Source organism: Cavia porcellus, unplaced genomic scaffold, assembly GCF_034190915.1.
Source record: "Cavia porcellus strain 051 isolate PalLab524CR breed Dunkin Hartley unplaced genomic scaffold, mCavPor4.1 scaffold_4, whole genome shotgun sequence".
Lineage (NCBI taxonomy): Eukaryota > Metazoa > Chordata > Mammalia > Rodentia > Caviidae > Cavia > Cavia porcellus.
Window position 1 is genome coordinate 62,920,136 of NW_026947487.1, and position 23,754 is coordinate 62,943,889.

At 40.4% G+C, this 23,754-nt stretch overlaps 1 protein-coding gene across 2 annotated transcripts in view; it reads left to right on the top strand.

Moving 5' to 3' along the window:
• Scd5 (stearoyl-CoA desaturase 5) overlaps positions 1-23,754 on the top strand; it is a 140,073-nt gene that overhangs the window by 85,543 nt on the left and 30,776 nt on the right. For both annotated transcript variants that reach the window (XM_023560620.2, XM_003477673.5), the window contains exon 3: positions 6,299-6,504. In XM_023560620.2, the coding sequence (XP_023416388.1) occupies positions 6,299-6,504 (206 nt within the window). The remainder of the gene's footprint in view (positions 1-6,298; positions 6,505-23,754) is intronic.

Consider the following 23,754-nt stretch of genomic DNA (forward strand, 5'->3'; position numbering starts at 1 on the left):
CTGCTGGTGGGTGAGCTCAGTGCTGCTCACGGGTGCAGAGGAGGTCATGCGGGCCCTCAGGGTCAGTGTCCCCCGTCGCCGCCATGAGGTGCCTGGGTTCTGGAGCTCATTGTGAACCTCCTGTGGTGCTGGAGAGTGTGCTTCGGAAGGAAAATCACCGCGTTCTCAGTTTCCTCTCCTGCGCCCTCAGGAAAGACCCCATTTAGGGACGTGGAGGATGATGGATGGTGAAGCAATAAAAGCCAAGTACAGGATGGGCTCGGCTGGGCACCACAGCACCAGCTGAAGTGTGCTTGTTTGGTCAGCACCGAAGAGAACACGGTGACCGCGGGGATTGCTGAGTGGCTCATCCTGCTTCACAGAGGTTTTCAGAACCTGTGACAGAAGCTGGGATGTTCTGATTCCGGAATATAGAAACTGTTTTCAAAAAGGTGCACATCTACAGTCTCATTACTCAGGAGGCTGAGACAGGAGGGTGGCTGTGAATGTGAGCCCAGCCTGAGCTTCACAGTGAGTTCAAGGCCAGCTTGAACTACATTGTAAGACCCTGTCTCAAAATAATAATAATAATGTCTTTCCATTTATCATAAAAGAGAAATCTGTTTAATATAAAAATTTGTAAAATACAAACTCAAAAAAATTCACTAACAGTTCCACATTCTACAGAGAATGACTGTAAACAGATTGAATTACATCTTTTGTATTTCCTGTGCTTATACATACATTTTATTAAAAATGTGTTTGCATTTTGAAACTACTTTTCACGGAGTTACTTTTCCTTTCATTGTATGTTAATGTACAATATCATGTCTTGTTAACCAGTTTTTCAACGAACTCATAGACTCTTGTTTAAGTAATTTAAAAGTATAAATAAAACTTAAAACTTCTTCTCATTTCTGCCTGTCAATTTCTCTCCCCCGAAGTAACTCTAAGACTTTCTTACTGTTATTTCCAGAAACTTTCTATGTGTATAAACTTTGGCGTATGTGTATATTCTCTCTCTTTTTTGTGAACTGTCTAAAATTAATGCAGCACAAGATAGTCAATAGAATCTGTTCTATGGAAATTTAGGGTTTTTCCAAATGTTCATCGTACTGAGTATCCTTGTAGTTAAACCTTTATACATGACTTTGGTTATTTCCTCATTATAATTTCCAAAAAATGAATTAGTCGATTAAAACACATGCCCCATTTAAAGGCTAGTGATATATACCACCATTTACCTTTGCCAAGTGGACACTAATTTTGCATTCTCACCTGTAGGCAGCACTAGAGTCTTTAAAAGATTCCACTCTGAGATGGAAGCCACATGTGGGCAGAGGGCGGTCCACAAGTTAGATCCCACAAGCTAATGTGGTGGTCACATGTTGTGGGCAGACCAGACTAAAGATGCCACACATGAAAGATGTAGACCAAATTCCTAACACTTGGTTCAGAAAAAAATAGTGTAAAGTATCTCATTAGTAGCTTTTTGAACTGATGTTTTGAATTTATTACATTACATGAAATACATTTTAAAAATTAATTTTACTAATTGCTCTTCATTCTTTAAATGTGGCTGCTACATAGTTTTAATTGCCCACGTGATCTGCCTCCCAGCTCTGTGGGTTGTTGTAGGGAGGCCCATGCTATGCTCCTCCAACAGACAAAACCCACCACCAGGCCGCACGCTCTGCTCCCCCAGCTCCTGCGTTTGTGCTGTGCCCAGCGTGCTCAGAGCCATCAGGGTGCATCCACTGACAGACAATGGGGTGAACACTGTGGTCTGTCAGAACCTACCCTTAAGCGTAAACTCCAATTCGCACAATTCATGATTTGTTAGTTGACTGGCTGGAAAGGAAAGAAGTTGCTGCTGAGTTTGACATCACTCCCCTGTCAAACACAACCTGTACCCAGTACCTGTGTGGGTAGAACCCTCAACGGAGAGTTGGTGCACGGGTGGGCATGCATCACACATCTGTGCCTCAGGTGATTCTTTTCTGTGAAGCAAAGATGATGGATGTGACTCTGGAAAGGAGGAAGAGTATCAGGGTGTCGCTGGGACCACAGCTTCAGGACCCTGGCTCTCCGTTCACCTCCCCACCCCGCACCCCATGTTCTGAGCCAGTCTCTGCCTCCTCATCAGTCTGCGGTCCCTCTTGCTGTTCTCCGCAGCACAGACTGACTGCCATGCAGCACGCCTGGGTACCACACCTCCGGCTGCATCATCAAAGCATTCACAGAGAGGCTCTTTCCTCCACTCTGCCATTGCCAGTCACTCAGGTGGAAACAAAGTGCAGATAAGTGGGAGGGACAGACATGAATCTTGCTCTATTTCTGCTTTCTTGTTGATTTGCCTCTTGTTCTCTGAGCCAGGTTTTCACAGGACTCAACTTTACAATTAAAAACAAAGCAAAAATGAAGAATTAAGAAAATGTGAACTAGCCAGTATAATGGTACCTGGCTGGAATCCCAGCACACTGAGTCCAGCTTGGGCAATGTAGGGGCTTGACTTAGTGAAAGCCTGCCTCAAGTAAAGCAAAAGTATGTGAGGCTCATTCGAGTGCTTGATTACTTGGAATATGGCCAGAGCCTTTGCTTCATTTCTGTTACAGTTAAGTGACTTCTGTCCGGAAGGTACCCGGGTAACAGGGATTAAGGTAAAGATCTTTGTTTCAGCTGTCATTATGGTGTCTTTTGTGGGTTTAGTTTTGTTTCTGCAATACTCTTTTATTTTGTAGGACTCATGTGTGTAGCTCTTTGGAGCTCCCCAATTTGAATTTTTATAAAATTGGGTGGCATTAACTGGGCATAGTCGTGCAGGCTTAATCCTAGCACTCTGGCAGGCTAACGCAGAAGGCTCATAAGTTGGAGCTCAACTTGCACTATTTAGTGAACCCTGTTTCAAAAACAATAGTACAATTTGAAAAAGCTGGAGATGCAGCACAATATAGAGGTTCTGGGTTCAATATCCAGTACTTTAAAAACTACACAACTCTAAATGAAAGAGATGATATAACCTTTTTAAAAAAATTTTTTTAAGGAGAAAAAAATAAAACAGAAAAAGGGTACAAGTTATACAGAATTTCAGAAAGAATAAACAGTAAGAAATCACTAGTTAATAGATTACATATTGTTATCTTAGAAATAGTTGTTCAAGTTACAAAATTAAAGCATATAAAGTGGACTTTCAAACAGTGAGACTGCAAACAGTTTTGTTTAAGGATCCAACAAAACTCAGTAATATGGTTATCTATCTTACACACTTAAATATATATGCAGTTATATCCTTTTGAGCACTTTTCCTTTCTTTTGTACAATGACAATTATACATTTTGGGTTTTATTACTCCCACAGTTCTTATTACTTTTTTTTTTGAAGAGTGTAAAACCAAATGTGACATAACAGAACAGAGTCAGTCAATCAAAAGGATGGTCATAATAGATAATGTAAAAACAAAATACTAGGTGATCAACAATGGTTACCATACTGCCTCTTGCTATCTTAAAAAGAATTGCCTATATCATCAGTTATAATAAAATTGAGCAAAACAGTAAAAAATAAAACCAAAACATTGGAGACATTACAGGACTTTAAAAGAAGATAATAGTCAACCAGAATGGGCGTCGTAATGAATCTTATTGTCTTCACAGTTGTTGCCTATACTTTCGAACTTGGTACTATCAAGCAAAGCAGAATACCAAAATCAAAAAGTGAGTTTTTTGAGAATGAATTTTCCCCCATGGGCCTGACAAACAATAGGAAACATTCTTTTTTGGGGGCACCAGGGATTGAACCCAGGACCTTCATGCTGAGTTGCATTCCCAGCCCTTTTTCCACTTACTATTTTGAGACACTAAGTTGCTTAACTGCTCAGGATAAACTTAAACTTGTGATCTTCCTGCCTCATCCTACCCCACTGTTTCAGTTACCTTCTTACTGAGACAAAATACCCAACACCCAAAATTAAAGGAGGAAGATTCATTTAGCTCACAGTTGGTAGAGGTTTTGATCCACAGTAAGCTGGCTCCCAGGCAGGGTGGCATGGCAGAGGAGAAAGTTCATGGTGGACAGACAGCAGCAGAGCAACATGGGAGGGTCTCAGTGCTTTCTGTCCCTTATGCTTTATCCAGGCTACTTAGGGCAGGGAGGCACTCACACTCTTAATCCTGGCACCCTTGATCCCGGCATTGCACCATGAATTATCCCAGCACCACACACTCTAGATCCAGCCAGCTCTGAAAAAGCCTCACCTATGACTGTATGAGGCTTTGAGGATCCAAGATATAATACCCACCACACCCAGTTGGTTGACACAGAATATAAACCAAAAGGCAAAGGAGTCCTGTCTTTGTTCATTACTGTTGAGAAACTAGATGAGTTTGAGTAAATATCCTCTGAGCCTTATTTTCCCATCTGTGAATGCTTAACAGTGACTTCTTCCTGTGTCGTGGTCCCTGAGACACTGCAAAAAAAAAGCAATACACTAATGCAAATGGCATGCGTTCTTTATTGGGAGGCAGTAGGCTTGATAGACATCGAAGATTCTTTCTTTCAAATTCTGTGATTATAAATACTGTTTTCAGTCTTTGCAATCACTGTGTTTAAGTAGAGTGGTAAACTCTCATGACCTCTCCGAGAATACCCCTATTCTCTCTTCATATCCAGTGCATCTAATTCTTAAGGACTTTTTACTGCCTCTCTCAGTAGTAGGTCCTGCTACTCACATATAAAATATAAACAAATATAAAAGTTTTTCAATAGTATTATGGGATGTATGAGATTGAACAACCTTCCACGAGCCTTGGGTGAGCCAAAGAAATTGAAGATCATTTTTGGATTAAAGGAATTATTAGAACTTTGGGAATGAAACAATTTCTTCCCTTCTCAACAGCAGAATGGAGCCGATATCTATGAAATGAAAGATTCCTGATAAGAACACTACCAAGTAATGAATAGTATAGTATAAAACATGGCTGGTATTATCATAAAAAGAAAAGGCTTATGCACGACATTATTTTATTTTCAGATTAATTTTTCTGCAAAAGCACTACTTCCCAACCTTGTTTGCTTTGCAAATATTTAAATCATTATCAGACTAAAACAAAACAAAACAGAAAATTGAGTATAAGTCGACAGTCTGTATATCTATCTCCAGGCCCATACATGGCTGAAGATAAGGTCTCATTAGTGACAACAACCCAAGTGCCTCCCACTCTTGCCCTATCACACTCACACGGATGCACAGGCACTGACATTCCCACCATACCCATCCCAGGAGGTCATTAGCGTGTATGCCCCCCACCCACATAATCCCAGCTGGGTCTGGGAGTTTGGCAAATGCTGCTGTATCTGATGCCTCTCCTTCCTTGGGCACCAGAATCCATCCTGGTGTTCCAGTGAGGGCTGCCCTGCTCCCTCGGCAGAGCAAGTGCATGGTCTCTTGGTGGATTCTGCCAAGAGATCTCAATGACTCTCAATGCAGTCTGGAACCAAAGACACCTGGCCCTGTCCCCTCTGCACACACTGTTTGAATAGTCCCGAAGCCATGTCATGTGTGCGTTGGTGTTTTGCAAATGTTGGGAGAAACAGCTCTTTGGAATTTTTACTTACTGACTTCCTCCTCTCTCTGAGTGGGACGTGAAGGACATGAAGCAGGTAGGGAGACTGAAAGATCCAGCCAAGGACCAGCACCTCTCCTGCTCTCTGAGGCTGCCACTCTCCTCTGAGAACTCTCCTCTGAGACTGCATCCTAGGACTGGATCTCTGTTTTAGTGACCTAAATGGTCTTCTGGGAAGCTTCAGTAGTCCCTCCAGGGCTTTTTTTTTTAAAGGTTTCCCCAGTAATTCATCAACAAACTTGATCTCCAGCAGTGACAAATTCCAGACATAGGCTAAGACCTTTGCTAAGAAAGGATTCTCTTTTCCCCCTCTCCCTACTCTCATCCCCTTCCCTTTTCTCCTCTTTTCTTGCAGTACTAGAGATTGAATCCAGGGCCTTTGTACTGAGCTACCTCCCTCACTCTTTATTTTGACATAGTCTCACTAAGCTGCCTAGGTAGTACCAAACCTGTGGTGCTCCTGCCCCTCCCGGAGTGCTGGGATTCTAAGAATACACTGCCATGCCCAGCTCAGTATTCACTCTTGTTCTGATGGAAACTACCCCTCCTCTACCCTCAGGGCTTGACTCGGCATGATGGGACTGTTGGGGAGAAGACAAGAAAGCACAAATGAGCAGTGGGCACAGGGCTGGGAGCTGAGAGCTTTCCGGAAGGCACCCATTCCGCCCCTTCACTCAGGGTCTGTATTCTCTCTGCAGAATGACATCTTTGAGTGGGCCAGGGACCACCGAGCCCACCACAAGTACTCAGAGACAGACGCTGATCCCCACAATGCCCGCCGAGGCTTCTTCTTCTCCCACATTGGGTGGCTGTTGGTGCGCAAGCATCCGGATGTCATCGAGAAGGGGAGAAAGCTGGATGTCACTGACCTGCTTGCTGATCCTGTGGTCCAGTTCCAGAGAAAGTAAGTTTCTGGATGTCATGAGTTGTCCCTCAAGTACCAAAGAGCAGGAAGCACAGTACTCCAGCACCCTACCCTCAGGCATGTACAGTAATGATGGGTCTTATTTTTACAATTTACTTCTGTTTATTAATTTCTCTTTGCTCATTAAGTTCTCCCCATGGGCAAGTTTGTTTTGATATTAAGGTTTATTTTTAATGGATTTTCCTTAAGCCCGGTGTCATTTCCTTCCAACTAATCCAGCACGGGAGATTTTCTAGAATCTGTGTTTTCCCTCTCCCATTCATGCTACCTGGGCTGCTCTATTGTAGGGACGTGTTATGTCTCAACAGGACTGACTCCTTCCTGTTGTCCTGCCCTGTTCTCTGGACCTCTGTCTCTCCTTCACCCAGGTTGGCCATGTTACACAGTAGGTCATGGGGCAGAGAAAATGACACCAAGAACAGGGAATCTCAGAGCACCTGTGCTCTCGTGGGATCAGTCACACATATTCACGTGGCTGGTGTCTGCAGGTGAAAAGCACATGAAAAAGTTCCCCAATAATTGCCCCAGCAAGTAGGGAACATCACATTGTCTCTTGTGAGTTGGAATCTAGTGTATATTGTGCCCCTGTATAATGGTCTGAATCTGCAAAATGGGGCACACTGCCCAACTTTACAAATGGGCTTATTGCCCCCGAACAATGGATTGACGTGGAAATAACTTTTGGATCACACTCTGGTCAGAGCTTTGCATAGCATGAGGATGAGTAGTCACTAGAGACGATCACAGACAGACTGGAGTCAAGCGGGGACTTACGTACAGACTGTAGAGGCTGAAAAAGGAAAACAGGCTATGCCTTTGTCCAACATTATGATCCTTTCATGGGGAGGATATAAGGCTTAAAATGTGCTTATCTGACTGAGCTTCCTTTCACACTGCAGGCAGCTGTAGACTGTAGTGAGAAAATGGTGGACCATGGAGGAGGACTGCTCAGAATCAAGCCCTTTGCCCCCCTACTTGCCAGCAAATAGATGAGCCAATTGCATCTCAGTTTCATCTATAATTGAATGGGAGTGACAGAAATGTTTATCTCCTACAGCTTTTATGAAGATGTAATTGTCTTTGTCACTTCCTTGTTGTTAACACATAATACACAAAACCTGCATATTAAAAGAGATATTTCAGACGGTGATCAGCCGGTAGAAACACCTAGCAAGAGCTTGTGAAGAGTGGAGCCTTACTGATTCTGTAGATGCCTAGAAGGCATCTGTCCTATTGTCACTCTTTGCAGCTCTCAACTTTACATGAACTTCCTTTCTGGTGAAGCTCATAACTTTAAAAATCATTTAGCTATGTCTTTTGCTCTTGATTCTCAAAGTGGAGATGGCAAAAGCCTCAAACAACACCTGGACTACAGCCTGATGTTGGGCTGACTTGAAATTTCTTTCTGCAGATTAATAAATCTGCTACTCTTAATCTTAGTCTCACATAATATAGACAGATTTTCTCCCACAGCATAATTCACATGATTCCAAGTCCCACTATAGTGGTTCCCAACTGGAACTCCTGGGCCTGGCCTTGACCATCTGCCCTTTTGTCAGCATCCTGGTCTTTTAAGCTCTACACAGACTGTATCTCAGCTTACAGCATACTAGGCCTCTGTTAGTATTTTCAAAGCTTTCCAAACTCCTCCTACAAACTAGTTCCAAATGCTTCTGCACCATATGGTCATGGAGTCACAACAATGACTCCCTTCTCTGGTGCTAAAATCTGTCTTAGTCACTTTCTTGTTGCCGAGACAACTGCATCTTAATAATCAACACTTGCAGTTCAGGAGAGGTATATTTGGGCCACAGTTTTTAGAGGTTTCATTGTCAGCTGGTGAAAGGAACTGGATGGAAGAAAACTACTCACAGAGAATCAAGGAGAGAAAGTGAGAGGGACCTTTTCATGGCACACGTCCAATGACTCAACTCCTTCAACCAGACCCGACCCCCTAACCACAAGTCAGTTACGTGGTGCCACAACTGAATCACTTTCCAAAAGCCTCATCCATGAGTACATGAGGGTTTTGGGGGGCAGTGTTGATCTAAACCATAACAGTACCAAAAACGTGTTTAGAAAATGCCTGTCATATAGGAAGAGACCGTGACTCAGTGACGAATGCTACACAGGCAGTTGCTAAGCTAGAGGACTCCTTTTCCATCAAGGCTCCTGTTGGTTGACTGTTGGGTCTTCCTTGTGTGCCCCAAGATAGCTCTTCCAGCAGACAAACCCAGGATCAATAGCTAAAAGTTTTAGAGCAGCAAACAACAAGATGTTTCTGATTAGCAATTAAATGACTTGTTGGTTTTGATTTTTTTCACCATGAGAGTAAATCATTACAGAGAAAACTGAAAAATTCAGAGATGTAAAAAAAAAAAAATCTATGCAGTCAATACATAAACACAGCCCACTATTAATGTTCAGTGATGTCTCTTCTGTTTTTTATACTTATGTTTGATATATTCGGCATAATGACAGTCATACTGCATATGTGATTTTATGTCTTGACTTTAACTTTAGATTTTATTGTAGACACCAGCAGAAGCTTGCAGGAGAACCCATCAGTCAAGCATGTCATATTTTATTTAACCATCTCTATGATGGGATATGTATGTCATTTCCACTCTCTGATATAAATGATGCTGCTGTACAATTATTAATGCCTTGGAATAATCAGGCCTTAGATTAATTTGAAGAACTCAGATGAAAGCCAAAGACTCTTCTGTTTCATTAATGAGAACTGAGTCAGATATGAGTCTGGGTTTCTTAGATCATAGAAATGGAAAGGGCCCTGACATCTTTTTCCTTTTAAAAAAGACTGTAATCAGATTCATTATGTGTATACTGGGGAGGGGGCATATATCCAGAGTCTATTTCTAAATGCAGGCTGAAGAACAAAAGGACTATTTCAGCAAGACCACCAAAGAGTCCTCTACGAACAGTTTCCGTCCAGAGCCCAGAGGGGACTGTGGCTAAAAGAACCCATTCACTCTTATCTTCAACTCAAAAAGCTCCTTGAGTCCTTGTAGAAATCAGTGCTGAGGTTACAACCCTAAAGGTTGGCCGTGGTTCTCCCAGAATTTTCAGCAGAACAAGGAAGCCACAAATCAATTACCAGACAAGTATACTCCAGGAAGAGAAGTGCTGGCATGTCAGGGCTCCGTGAGAACAGAGAGGGATCTCCTGAACCAAGATGCAGGAGCCAGTGGAGTGGGGGCATTTATGAGAGGGAGTCCCTGAGCTAAGATGAAAGGGGAGGAGGCAGTTGGGTGAGGACAGGGAAATGGACATTTAGCATGCTTGTTATTTTATGCATTGAACCACTGAATCTGAGGACCTTAAGGAATCTCACAGACCATGTGGCTCTTGCCCTCCATTTTTCCTGTTTTTTTTTTTTTTTTTTTTTTTTAATGTGATGATCAGTCAGGTGGAAATGCAAGAGGAAACACAGCAGAAGACTAGGAGAAGTTTATCAAACTTATGGTGCCTAGTGACAGAAGAGTGGGTACAAGAAGCCTCAGCCTGACTGGAGACAGAAGCTAGGGGGAAAAGGAGGCCTTGATAGAGGTTTGCCCCGGACAGGGGTGGGGCAGGTGCGCAGGCTAGGACAGGCTGGTCTGAACAATTTTCATGAGCTCTAAGTTATAGGAATGGTCCCTGGTTTCCCTGGTGGAGCCCTACAATAATTAAGGCAGAGGAATATTGGCTCCTGGAGTATGCAAGACAGATGGAGGAGCCTGGCTATGGATCTTGTATATCAGAGTGCTCCCGGCTGTGACCACAGCTGCCTCTCAGGGCTGGCTCAGGAAGAGCACCTTTCTCCAGCCAGAAAGGTTTTTAAGATGTCAAAACATCAGAAAATTAAAGATAAACACACACAGCATCATAGAAAGAAACAAAGTTTAGATAGAAGTTGATGCTAGAAGTGGCTGCAACTAGGGTTTTTTTCTTGATATTCATTTGATTATACTGGGCTGTTTGGCAGGCACTAGAGTTGGACTCTAAAGTATGGGAAAGCATGCATGACCTTTGGTAATTATCTAGCCCAGAGGACACAGGGACGCACTGTCCACAATAAGGGTGTCACTGAAGTAAATGAAGGAAGCTTCCAAGGTCCACAAAGTCAGCACAACCATGTGCATTTTCATGGTTGTGAAGTTGGCTTTACTGGTCTTGCTGGGAGGTCATGAGTTGAGACGGATTCCTCACAGGAATAAGTCATCAACTTGGTGGTGGTGGGGCGCACTGGGGGAGATCCTGTGGTTAGTACTGTCACGCCAGGTGTCAGCCCTTGTCACTCTGGACAGGGTGTGGGGCTTCCTGAGTAACAGGGAAGGTGCCGCTGTGTTTGGGGGCAGTCTAGTGTCCCTGAAGTGACACACCTCAACCTCTCTCCTGCTGATTTCTCACCTGCTCCTTTCTTATTCTCTGGGAACAGCTGTCCTTGTTTGGGATGTCAGAGTCTGCAGCTGACGCCTCTTCCCTCCTGGGGTGCAATATTTGTGCAAATAACTCCATCTGAGTGCTGCTGTGAGAGTTTCTCACACAAGTAGTTGTCCAGATGACAGAGAGGAAGGACACAGCAGCTCCTTGAGCCCGCTCAGTGTGCTAACTTGGGAACTGCATTGGCTGTTAAACTGGTGCTGAGCCATCCTGATAGCACCTACCAAAGAAGCACCCGGCAGAGACCTGGGCTTAACCCACTTTCCATTATATGGTGGAGTGAAGGAAGACGGCAACATCAAGAGCAGCAGAAAAATACACAGCAGACGCGCTGATCTCAGCCTTTCCCCTAACATACTTTACCCAGGCTGCTACAACAAGTCGCTGACTATTTCACTGTTTGCTGTGTTATCAAGTTGTGAGTGATGAAAGTTCAGACGTTTGGAAGTAAAAGGGAGAGAAGCAAAGGTATTGCCTGTAGACCCTGGCAACTAGGTCCCTGCCCTAAAGGGACTGCTTCACCCTGCCAAGTGAGGTGCCCACGAGGCCAGTGGGCCACGATCCTTCCTGGAACCCGCTCCCTGTCTAGTTCAGGCCCAGGTTCCTGGGACCTTAGAGTTCCAGCCTCTCCCTGAGCACTGTTTTCCTGGGAGAGGGTGTGTGTACCCAGGTGGCCGGGGGAGAACCAGGCTTCAAAGTGTGAGCTCGGGTATCTGCCCAGAGTGGACAGTGCCAGAGGTGGGAGGAGAAGAGGTGGGCAGGCTGTGCTCCTGGCCTGAGCCCCATAATGTTGGGAAGTAAGGTGAGGAGAGGGCCTATCAGGAGCATGCCAGGACTTTTTAAAAATCAGTTTTAAAAATTAGGATGAGTTTGTGACTCGTAATAAATGCATCTGCTGTGAGGGAATTGGTACATAGACATGGCACAGTTTAATTCTCCAACTTCCCCTCCCTCTCCTCGCCCGCATTTCTCCTGTCTCCAGACCTCCTCCTGATTCTTTCAGAGAGCCAGCTCTTTGATTCAGTGACCCTTGGTACTGTTTTTTAATTTCAATTTTATTTATTTGTGCGGTGATCTTTATAATTTCTTTCTTTCTATTAGTTTTGGATTTGCATTGTTCAAGTCTTTCTAGGACTTTGAGATGCATCATTGTTGTTTTTTTTCCAAAACTATTTTATTTCAAGGAGGAAAAAGAAGAAAAAAAAAAAAACTAAAGCAAAATTTCAAAACACATCCATCGGGGATAACAATGTACATACATTGCGCATTGTCGTCCCCAAATCATTCATCCAGAGCACAAGACATCTGCATTCAACTGTCCACACAATACCAGCACAAATGTTTTTCTTCAGTGAACTCAGAGAATTCATTACTATAACTATCTTAACTATTTTTATGTACATATCCATATCCATATGTTGTTCTTTCAGCTTCTCACACTAATGAGACAATACAATGTTTATGCACGTGTGTCTTGTTTATTTCACTAACAAGTATGGACTCAAATTGTATTCATTTACCTATAAAAGTCTCTCCATTTATCCTTCTTTATGGATGAGTAGTACTCCATTGTACAAAATATCACATCTTTTTTATCTATCTCTCAGTTGATGAGCATTTAGGTTGTTTCCAAGATCTGGCTATTATAAACTGTGCTGCTATGAACATGGGTGCACATATATCACTGTGGTATGATGTTTTTAATTCTTTTGGGTAGGTATCCAGAAGGGAAATAGCTGGGTTGAGTGGGACCTCCAATCCTAGCTTTTTTTTTTTTTTTTTTTTTTTTAATTTTTTTTGGTCTTTTTTTTCATTTTTATCGGTACCGAGGATCGAACTCACGACTGCCTGCTAGCAAGGCAGGTGCTTATACCGCTGAGCTAAATCCCCAGCCCCTAATCCTAGCTTTTTGAGGAATCTTTACACTGATTTCCACAGTGATTGCACCAATCTGCATTCCCACTGACAGTGGAGAAGGGCTCCTTTTCCCCCACAGCCCATCCAGCATTTGTTATTGGTTGATTTCTTAATAGCAGCCATTCTTTCCAGGGTGAAGTGGGATCTCAGTGTTGTTTTAATTTGCATCTCTTAAATGACCATTTTGTTGAACATTTTTTCACGTATTTATTTGCTGTTTGTATTTCTTCATCTGAGAAGTGCATATTCATCTCAGATACCTAGTTAAATCTGGGAGGACTGATTTTTTTTAGTTCTTTTTATGTTCTCTATAGTAATCATATCCTGAGGAACAGCTGGCAAGCATTTTCTTCCACATGGTGTGTTGTCTCTTCACTCTGCTGGTAACTTCTCTTGTTATGCAAAAGCTTTTCAGTAGGGTGAGATCCAATTTGCTGATTCTTTGAGACAGTTTCTGTGCAATCTGGGTTTTGTTGATAAAGTCTTTGCCTATACTAGTATCTTCAAGAGTTTTACTTTATCTTCCAACAGATTTAATGTTTCTGTTTTAATAGTAAGATCCATTCTGATTTTAACTTAGTACATGCTGAAAGATATGGGTTCAGTTTGGCATGCGTGAAGCAGTTTTTCCAGTACTATTTATTAAAGAGGCTATCTTTCTTCCAGTGAATGTATTTGGAGACTTTCTCAAAGACTTTCTCAAAGATAAGGTGGCTTAGTTTTGTCTGCAGTTGTTTCTACATCTTCTAATCTATTCCATTGTTTTACAGATATGTGTTTTTTTTTTTTTTTCCAGTACCATACTGTTTTTCATCAGAGTAGTTTTACAGTATATTTTCAAGTTAGGGATTGTGATGCTCCTCTCTTGTCTTTGTTGTCCAGAACTGACTTTGCTATTCTAGGTTGCTTCTGGTTCCAGATGAATTTTAGGATTGTTTTCTCTAATTCTGTGAGATATACTATTGGAATTTTGATTGGAATTGCATTGAATCTGTATAACAGTTTTGGAAGTATGGCCATTTTTACTATCAGTTCTTACAACCCCAGAGCATGGGATATCTCTCCATTTTCTAGTATCCTTTTTAATCTCCTTTTTCAGAGTATTGTAGTTCTCAATGTAGAGATCTTTTACATCCTTTGTTGGATTACTCCTAGTTATTTCATTTTTTTGGATGCTATTGTGAAAGGGTTGTTTCCCTGATTTCTTTCTCAGTAAGTTTGTGATTTGTGTACTGGAAGGCTATTGATTTTTGAGTGCTGACTTTGTAACCAGCTATGTTACTGAATTTTCTTATTAGATCTAGTAGTCTTTTGGTGGAATTTCTGAGTCTTCTAAGTAGAGTATTATCTCTTCTGCAAATAACAATAGTTTAACTTCTTTGTTTCCTATCTTTATTCCTTTTATTTCTTTCTCTTCCCTAATATTTCTAGCTAAAGTTTCCAGGACTATGTTGAATCAGAGTGGAGGCAGTGGACATCTTTGTCTTGTTCCTGATTTTAGAGACAAAGCTTTTGGTTTTTGTCCATTTAGTATGATGCTGGCTGTTGGTTTATCATAGATGGCTTTTATCAGATTGAGATAAAGACCATCTATTCCAATTTTCTGTAAGGTTTATTTTTATTATGAATGTGTGCTGAACTTTTCCAAAAGCTTTTTCTGTGTCTATTGGGATGGCTCTTAATATGGTATATTAGATTTATGGACTTACATATGTTGAACCATCCCTGCATCCCTGGGATTAATCCCATTTGATCATGGTGTACAATCTTCTTGATGATTTGCTGAAGTCTCTTTGCCAGTATCTTATTGAGAATTTTTGCATCATTGTTCATGAGGGAGACTGACTTGTAGTCCTCTTTCTTAGCTGAGTCTTCTCTGGTTTGGGAATCAGTGTAATGCTTACTTCCAGGAATGAATTTGAGAGTATTGCTTCCCTTTCGATTTCATTAAAGAGTTTGAGAAGTAGTGGTGTTAGATCTCCACTAAATTTCTTGTAGAATTCAGCAGTGAATGTATCAGCGCCTGAGCTTTTCTTTGTTGATAGGTTTTTAATTACATTTTTAATTTCATTCATTTGCATTGGGTTATTTAGGATCTTTATATCTTCTTGATTGAGCTTTGGTAATTCACATGTATCTAGGAATCTGTCCATTTCTTTTGTAGTTTCCATCTTATTAGAATACAAGTTTTCAAAGTAGATATAGATGATTTTCAGGGTTTCTTTGGAATCTGTTGTGATTTTGCCCTTTTGAATCCTAATTGCATGGATTTGAGTCTTTTCTTTCCTTTTTTTGATAAGATCAGTTAAGGGTTTGTCAATTTTATTTAATCTTTCAAATAACCAACTCTTTGATTTGTTGATTTTTTGTATTTTTAGTCTCCAGTGTATTAATTTCTGCCCTTATCTTTATAATTTCCTCCCTTGTATGAGCTTTTGGCTTAGCCTGCTCTTCTTTTCTTTAGAAGTTTGACGTTCAACATTAAGTTATTTATATGTGCTTGTCCTGTTTTCCTGATATGGGCATTTACTGCTGTAAATTTCCCTCTTAAAACTGCTTTCCCACTGTGTCCCACAAATTCTGGAATGTTGAACTGTAGTTATCATTCAGCTGTAAAAATGGTCTGATTTCTTCTTTAATTTCATCTGTGACCCACTGGTTGTTCAGTAGGATGCTATTTAATTTCCATGTGTTTATGAAGTTCTTGTGGTTCCTTTGGCATGGATTTCCAACTTCATTGCACTGTGGTCTGATAGTATGCATGGGATAATTTCAGTTCCTTTACATTTACTTAAGCATGTTCTATGAGGCCAGTATAGATCTATTTTGAAGAATGTCCCATGTGTAGCTGAGAAGAATGTATATTCTGATGTTGTGGGATGGAACACTCTATCTGGCTATTATGAATTGTGTTTCTACAAACATGGTTCCATGTGTAGAGGCTATCTTTCTTACAGTGAATGTGTAAGGTGGCTTAGTGTGTTTGGAGTTGCCTCTGCCTCTTCTGATCTATTGCATTGATCACTGGGTCTGGTATTTTTTTTTCAGTACCACACTGTTTTTATCACAGTAGCTTCATAGTATAATTTTTTTTTATCTTTTTCATTTTTATCGGTACCAGGGATCGAACTCACAACCACCTGCTTGCAAGGCAGGTGCTTATGCCGCTGAGCTAAATCCCCAGCCCTCATAGTATAATTTTATGTCAGGGATTTGATGTTCCCTGTCTTGTGCTTGTTTACCAGGATTTCTCTTCAGTTTGTTGGAGATGAGAAGTTGTTGCTCATTTGGCCTAGTCACTGGTTCTTTGGCACTGTGCCCCAATGTTTTATGTGACCCTTAGTTAATCTTAGTCATGGAATACCAGGACTGACAGTTGTTTAGAACAACTGTGTCGATTTTGGCTTTAGGGGTACCAATAGCATCAAACACAGCATACAAAACAACAAAGTTAGCTAACCCTTAATCTGAAGCTTTCAATCATATGAACTAGATTTGTGATTATATAACTTTCTAATGCACATTTACAGCTGCAACTTTCTCTCTTTGAAGAACCTTCATTGTATCCCATAAGTTTTATTTTTAATTTTTATTTTATTTTTATTTTTGTCTTTTTGAAACAGGATTTCACTATGCAGTTCAGGCTGGCCTTGAGCTCACTTTTTAGCTCAGGTAGGTCTTGTACTCACAATGAGACTCCTGCCTCAGCCTCCCAAGTACTGGGATTACAGGTATGAACAACCATGTCAGCTCTCATAGGTTTTGGTATGTTGTGCTTCCAATACAAATTTTGTTTCATGTTAGGAACTTTTTTATGTCTTCCCCAATTTATTCTTTGATTCATTGATTATTCAATAATGTATTATTTAATCTCCATGTGTTTGTGTAGTTTCCCTGGCTTTTTTGGCTGTTGACTTTCAGTTTCATTCTACTGTGATCAGATACTATATTATAAGAAATTATTTAAATTCTTTTTTTTAATTTTATTTAAGGCGAAAAAGAAAAAAAAAACAAAAAGGGTACAAGTTATACAGAATTGCAGAAATAATAAACAGTAAGAAATCATAGGTTAATAGATTACATATTATTATCTTAGAAATAGTTGTTCAAGTTAAAAAATTAAAGCATACAAAGTTGACTTTCAAACAGTGAGACTGCAAACAGTTTTGTTCAATGATCCGACAAAACTCAGTAATATGGTTATCTATCTTATACACTTAAATATATATACAGTTATATCCTTTAGAGCACTTTCTTTTCCTTTCTTTTGTACAATGACAATTATACATTTTGGATTGTATTACTCCCACAGTCATTACTTTTTTCTGAAGAGAGTAAAACCAAACGTGACGTAACAAAACAGAGTCAGTCAAATCAAAAGGAAGGACATAATAGATAATGTAAAAACAAAATACAAGGTGATCAACAATGGTTACCATACTGCCTCTTGCTATCTTAAAAAGAATTGCCTATATCATCAGTTATAATAAAATTGAGCAAAACATTAAAGAATAAAACCAAAACATTGGAGACATTACAGGACTTTAAAAGAAGATAAGAGTCACCCAAAATGGACGTCATAATGAATCTTATTGTCTTCACAGTTGTTGCCTGTACTTTCAAACTTGGTACTATCAAGCAAAGCAGAATAGGGGAAAATCAGTCAAAACAAGATGGTGAGAGCAATACAGGGTTTCAAATCAAGTTAACAGGAAATCAAAATGGGTTACTATAATATATCCTGCTATTTTTTATTTATTTTTTGCCTTAATTAAAAAGATAAAAATAAAAAATAAATAATAAAAAAGGAGATTGAAATAAAAGAAGACATAACAACAAAACAGGACAGGAGAGAACATAACCATTTAAACAAAATAGTATTTCACTCTACAAGATATCCTGACATTAGTTACCATAGTGTCTCTTCCCTTGAAATCTTTGAGTATAACTTTGTATACTGTAGCACCAAACATATCAAGACAATGTAAAACCATTCAAGAGAATGACAGTATTACAGGGTATTTAGAACCAACTAACAAAAAATGAACAATGGTTTCTGTGTAATCTCTTTGTCTATAAAAGTTTTTGCTTATATTATCACATATAATAAAATCCAGTAAGATACAATATGTTAAGACCGATGGAGACAGAAGAACAAAAGCTTGATGGGTCTTCAAAACAAGATGATACTAAATCAGCACTAGCTATTATGATGTCTTGTTTTCTCCAAAATAGTTGTTCCTACCATCCAACCTTCTCTGCCTCATTCCTGTTGAGCTATTTTTCTGTCATTAGTTGTCAGTTTGTCTTCTTCATTTCACTTTCTGCTCCATTCATTGTGGCCTCTCTGCCACTGTTTCTGCAATCTTGGTATTTTCCTTTTTTTAGAATATCCTGCAGTATTCCCTGTAGAGTTGAGTTGTTGGTTGCAAATTCCCCTAGTTCCTCTTTATCCTGGAAGCACCTTGTTTTTCCATCAATTTCTAGGGACAGTTGTGCAGGATATATCAATCTTGGCTGGAGGTTGTTGTCTTTCAAAGCTTGAATTATTTCCCCCCACACTCTTTGTGATTTGATGGTTTGTGCCAAGAAGTCTGCTGTAATTCTGATGGGTGTTCTCTTGTAAGTGATCTGTTTCTTGTCTCTGATGGTTTTTAATGTTCTGTTCATATATTGGATTTCTGGAATTTTGATTATTATATGCCTGGGTGTAGCTCTGTTTGGGTTGTAGGTGGCTGGGGTCCTGTATGCCTCATACATCTGAGTATCTTTACCATTTGCTAAATTAGGGAAATTCTCTTGGATTATTTCTATGAATAGCTTTTGTAGTCCATTTGTTTGTGTCCCTACTTCTTCTTTTATGTTCTTAATTCTTAAGATATAGATCCTCTTATCATCTTCTAGCCTTTGTCTTATTGCTGTTTGTTTTCTTGTTATTTTTAAGAAGTTTTTCATTTCATGCTCCCACATTACAAATCTGCCCTCCAGTTCAGATAACCTATCCTTAGTTTCTTTCAAGCTGTTACGCCAGCTTTCGATAGAGTTTTTAATTTCCTGATAATCTCTTTGAACCTGCTTCACATATTCTGTTTTCTCTATTTTCTTCATCAAACAATTCTCCCCTTTTTTTCTGTTCTTCCATTCCACCATCTGTTTTTTCTTGGGCAGTGCTTAGCATTTCTCTAACTATTCTACTTATATCTTGCCTTATTTCATTAAATACTTCTCTTTTAAACTCATCTATGAGGCTCCGGAGATGGCGCTTTATGTCTATTGGTGCCGTGTCTGATATTGCATGTTTTCTGTCCTCATTCTCCTTTGCATTTACCTTTCCTGGATCAGCGTTCTCAGGATTGGGGGCTGAGGACCCTTTCTTGTTGCTTCCCCTTCCCATACTTTTTGTTCCCTCCATACAAAGCAATATAGGAAGCTCAGTTTTTTTTCTCTTTTTTGGTTACAGTTTGTTTGAATTGCACTGGCTAGGTGTTCCCGCCCACTGCAGTGTACTAGGGAGACAGAGACCTGGGCATCCTCTGCTGGGCCCACCCCTCCAGGTCAACCTACCGAAGGCTTCACTGCTAGGGTGCACCGCCAGGCGCTGGGACCTGGTTTGGGCTAGCCTACTGGGTCTTATTCAGCGGTGCCACCCAGGCCAGGCACTCCCCACCAATCCCACTTGAGAGGGGAATATGCAACTAAAGTTACTGCAGCGTCCTGTTCCAGCAAGTCTGCCCGATCCCAGTACGTCTTTTGCTGAAGCCTCCTACTTTATGGAAGGGTCCCTGGTCCGCTCACTCACTGCAGGTCGACTCAGGGCTCCCTGCCAGTCCCATTCTCAACTCTGTTTGCTGATTCCCACTCTAAGAATTTTCGCACATCTCTCTCCCTGCTGTGCCGATTTGGATGCACCGCGACAGCAGGAAATTCAAATTGCGGCTTCCAATGGTGCGGGATCCAGCTTCCGCGCTGAGATTTTATCTGTTCCTGTTATAGCACTGGGATTGTGTTTCCAGTTGGTTTCTCTTAGCTTAGTTCATTCCTGGGTCAGCAGGGTGTATCTCCCCTTGCTTAGGCTGTCAGATATTACTCCATTTTGTGAGTATGTGGGTAGCATTCCTGTCTGCAGTTGTGAGCTGAAGATGGACTGACACCATAAATTATTTTCATGAAATGGTGGGGTGAAGATAAAAATCCAGAAGCTGTTTTTTCTAATGCTTTATCTCATTGATTTCCATTTTAGGGAAGAAATTCCTGTGGAGGTGACAAGCAGATATTACCTGTACCTTTTTCTAGTAACTGGGAAAGATACAGGACCAGATACAGAAAAACAAAGTTCTTGCCTCATTGCCATCGTGATGAGATGAACTAGGAGAAAACAATTGTCTTGGTTACTTTTCTCTCATTGCTGAAACAAAATACCTGATGTCCAAAATGAAGGAAGGAAAAGTTTATTCAGTTCACAGTTTTTGGAGATCCATGCTCAGCTGGCTCCAAGGCAGCCATAAGCAACAAGAGCTAAAAGGGCAACACAGGAAAATTATGCCTCCTGCTCTCCCTTATAATGTATGCAGGTTACCCACCCCTGGGTGGATGCAGCACTTACACTGCCAGCACTAGACAATAATCATAAATGCTAGACTGAGTCACTTTTATGACTGCGTGAGGCTCTGGGGGGACACCCAGACACAAATCATAACAGCAGTGATAAAGATTCAGGAGGGAAAAGCACTTCTGGTTTGTTGCCCTGAAATGAGATGAAAATGTTTAAAGAATGGCAATTGAGAGGCCTGTTTTGGAGGTCTCTTTCACCTCAACTTGGCCCTAGGCTGTGAACTCAGTCCCTTTTCCCCCCAAGAATAAGCATCATATCTCTTAGCGATGTGCATGCTCTCTTTCTCTCCCTTCCTCTCTCTCTCTCTCCTTTTTTCTCTAAGATTTTACTTTTAAGAGCAGTTGTAGGTTTACAGTGCCATTCACAGGATACTACAGAGATTTCCCATGAACCTATCCCCACCCATTCCCACCCATCCCCCACCCCGTTATCGTCCCCCAGCAGAACGGTGCATTTGCTGTAATTGTGAGAAGTGCATCAAGACATCATTGCCATTCCCAATCCGTAATCCACATTAGGGTTCACTCTAAATGGTTGTTATATTTTGGATCTAAAATATCCTCCAAAATTTTCTTGGGGCTCTTTGAAGGTGATTGGCACATGGGGCAACCGTACTGATCTGTGAGCTGAATATGCCATTGGGATATTGGGTTTGGCTGGGTCTGGTTGAAAGAGGTGTGTCACTGGGGATGTGCTTTCAGAGGGATCTTTCTGGGTCCTCCATTGACTGTGTCTGCTTTGTGGCTGCCGTGGGTTAAGCACAGGTCTTCTGCCAGGAGCTTTCAACATGCTTTGATGAGGCCAGCCATCTTTGGACTGAGCCTACTGGAAACCATGAGTCAAATCAACCTCTCCTCCTCTAAGCTGTGGATGTTGGGTATTGTGTCCCAGTGACAGGCAAGTTACTAAGAGTGGCATGTGCTCTGTGAGCTGGGTCAAATATACAATGACATATATCAGCTATTTTAGAATCAAACATTTTCTTTTTTTAAAATTCATTTTGTTGGTACAGTTTTGACGTACATAATGTTCACATTCCTCATAGGGAATTTGTACTTGTACATAACATATCAAGCACATTGGTTTTATTGTCTTTTATTTTTAATTTCTCAAGGAAAGATATGAGGATATGAGGACTGGCACAATGTCTTCCTTTTTCTCTCCCATTCTTTTTTCCCCATCGCTCTCCCTTCAATCCTTCTTCCCTTGCTCATTTACAAAACTTGTCTATTGTTTTCCTCCCATTTTTCTTTATTTTTTTATCACTAAGTACACTTACTAGAAAAGAAGAAAGTTATGAAATATCCTCATATCTTTCCTTGAGAAATTAAAAATAAAAGACAATAAAACCAAAAATGAATAGAAGAAAATAATAAAGATCAGAAAACACAATCCCTTATCAAACAGCCAGCATCATTTTTCATAAAGATTAACATTTTCATTCTTATATTTCTGTAAAAATAGAAAAGACTCAGACTAGTCTAAATCTCTTTGATAAAGAAAAAAATTAGAGCGCCAACCCTCTCCAGTCCCATGACTTATCACAAAGTGACACCAATCATGACAAAACAGCATTAAAAGGGGCAAGATAGACAAACCACTAACGTACCAATATAAAGTCCCAAAATAGATGCCTACATAACACACAATTGATTTCTGGCAAAGATGCAAAAGCAGTTAAGTGGAGAAAAGGTTGTACCCTCAATAAATATACATGCAAAAACCCCAAACTTATAGCACATCAAAAATTTCTTAAGACATCCAAAAGTCAACTCAAAATGACTCACAGTTGGTTACTTAAGTAAAGGCAGGTGTGGCCTGAGTCATCGATCATCTGAAGTCACTCTTTCTGGGACAAAATACATGTTTTTTCCTTACCATACTAATGAAACAATAAGATATTTATACATGCATGACATATTTTTCTCACTAATACATATGTTCTCAAGGTACATCCATTTACCTATAAAAATGCTTAGTTTATAATTTGTCATGACTGAATAGTATTCTATCATATAGAAATATAACATCTTTATTATCCATCTCTCAGTTGATGGGCATTTAGGTTGTTTGCAAGATCTGGCTATTATAAACTGTGTTGCTATATATATGGGTATGCATATATCGCTGTGATATGATGTTTTTAATTCTTTTGGGAAGATACCCAGAAGGAAAATAGCTGGGTCGAATGGGACCTCCAATCCTAGCTTTTTGAGGAATCTTTACACTGATTTCCACAGTGATTGCACCAATCTGCATTCCCACTAAGAGTGGAGAAAGGTTTCTTTTTCCCCACAGCCCTTTGGGCATTTGTTTATTGGTTGATTTCTTGATAGAAGCCGTTCTTTCTGGGATGAGGTAGAATCTCAGTGTTGTTTTAATTTGCATCTCTTGAATGACCAGTGATGTTAAACATTTTTTCATGTATTTATTTGCTTTTTTTTTCTTCATGTGAAAAGTGTGCATTTGTCTCAGATGCCCATTTTTGGATTGAGACATTAAATCTGGGAGGACTGACTTTTTTGAGTTCTTTATATGCTCTCAATAATAATCCTTTGTCTGAGGAACAGCTTGCAAACATTTTCTCCCACACAGTGGGTTGTCTCTTTACTCGGTTGGTGATTTCTCTTGCTGTGCAAAAGCTTTTCGGTAGGCTGAGATCCCATTTGTTGATTCTTTGCAATAAGTCCCATGCATCTTGGGTTTTATTAATAGTCTTTGCCTACATCAATTCTTCCATTTTCCTTTATTTTTTAAGTCTCTATTCTCTTCCCTCTCCTCCCTTTCTCACTCTCCTTCCCATTTGAACATTTTATTCCTACTGCCCAGTATGTAACCTTCATTTGTGCCTTATTTACCTTTTAGGTTTCTCACACAAGAGAAACAATGTGAGTTCTAAACATGTGTGTCCAATTCATTTCACCTAGAATTCTTCAAATGGTATTTTCTAAAAATCCTTTACTCTCCTTCTCCATCCCTCCTGCCCCCGCCCCAGCCCCGAGCATCCTCTGATCTCATTACTGTCACCATTGTTTGACTGTTTCCAGGAAGTCACACAGTTGGATTCCTATAGTATATAGGAATCTTTCACTTCTTTTACTTGATAGTATGAATTTAAGTTTCTTCCATATTTTTTCATGACTGAGTTATCACTTTTAGATGCTGGAGAATGACCAGAATGCTGGTCTTGAGTGTACTGTGATTCATTTGTCCACTTACCTACTGAAGGGCAGCTTGGTTGCTTCTCAGTTTTG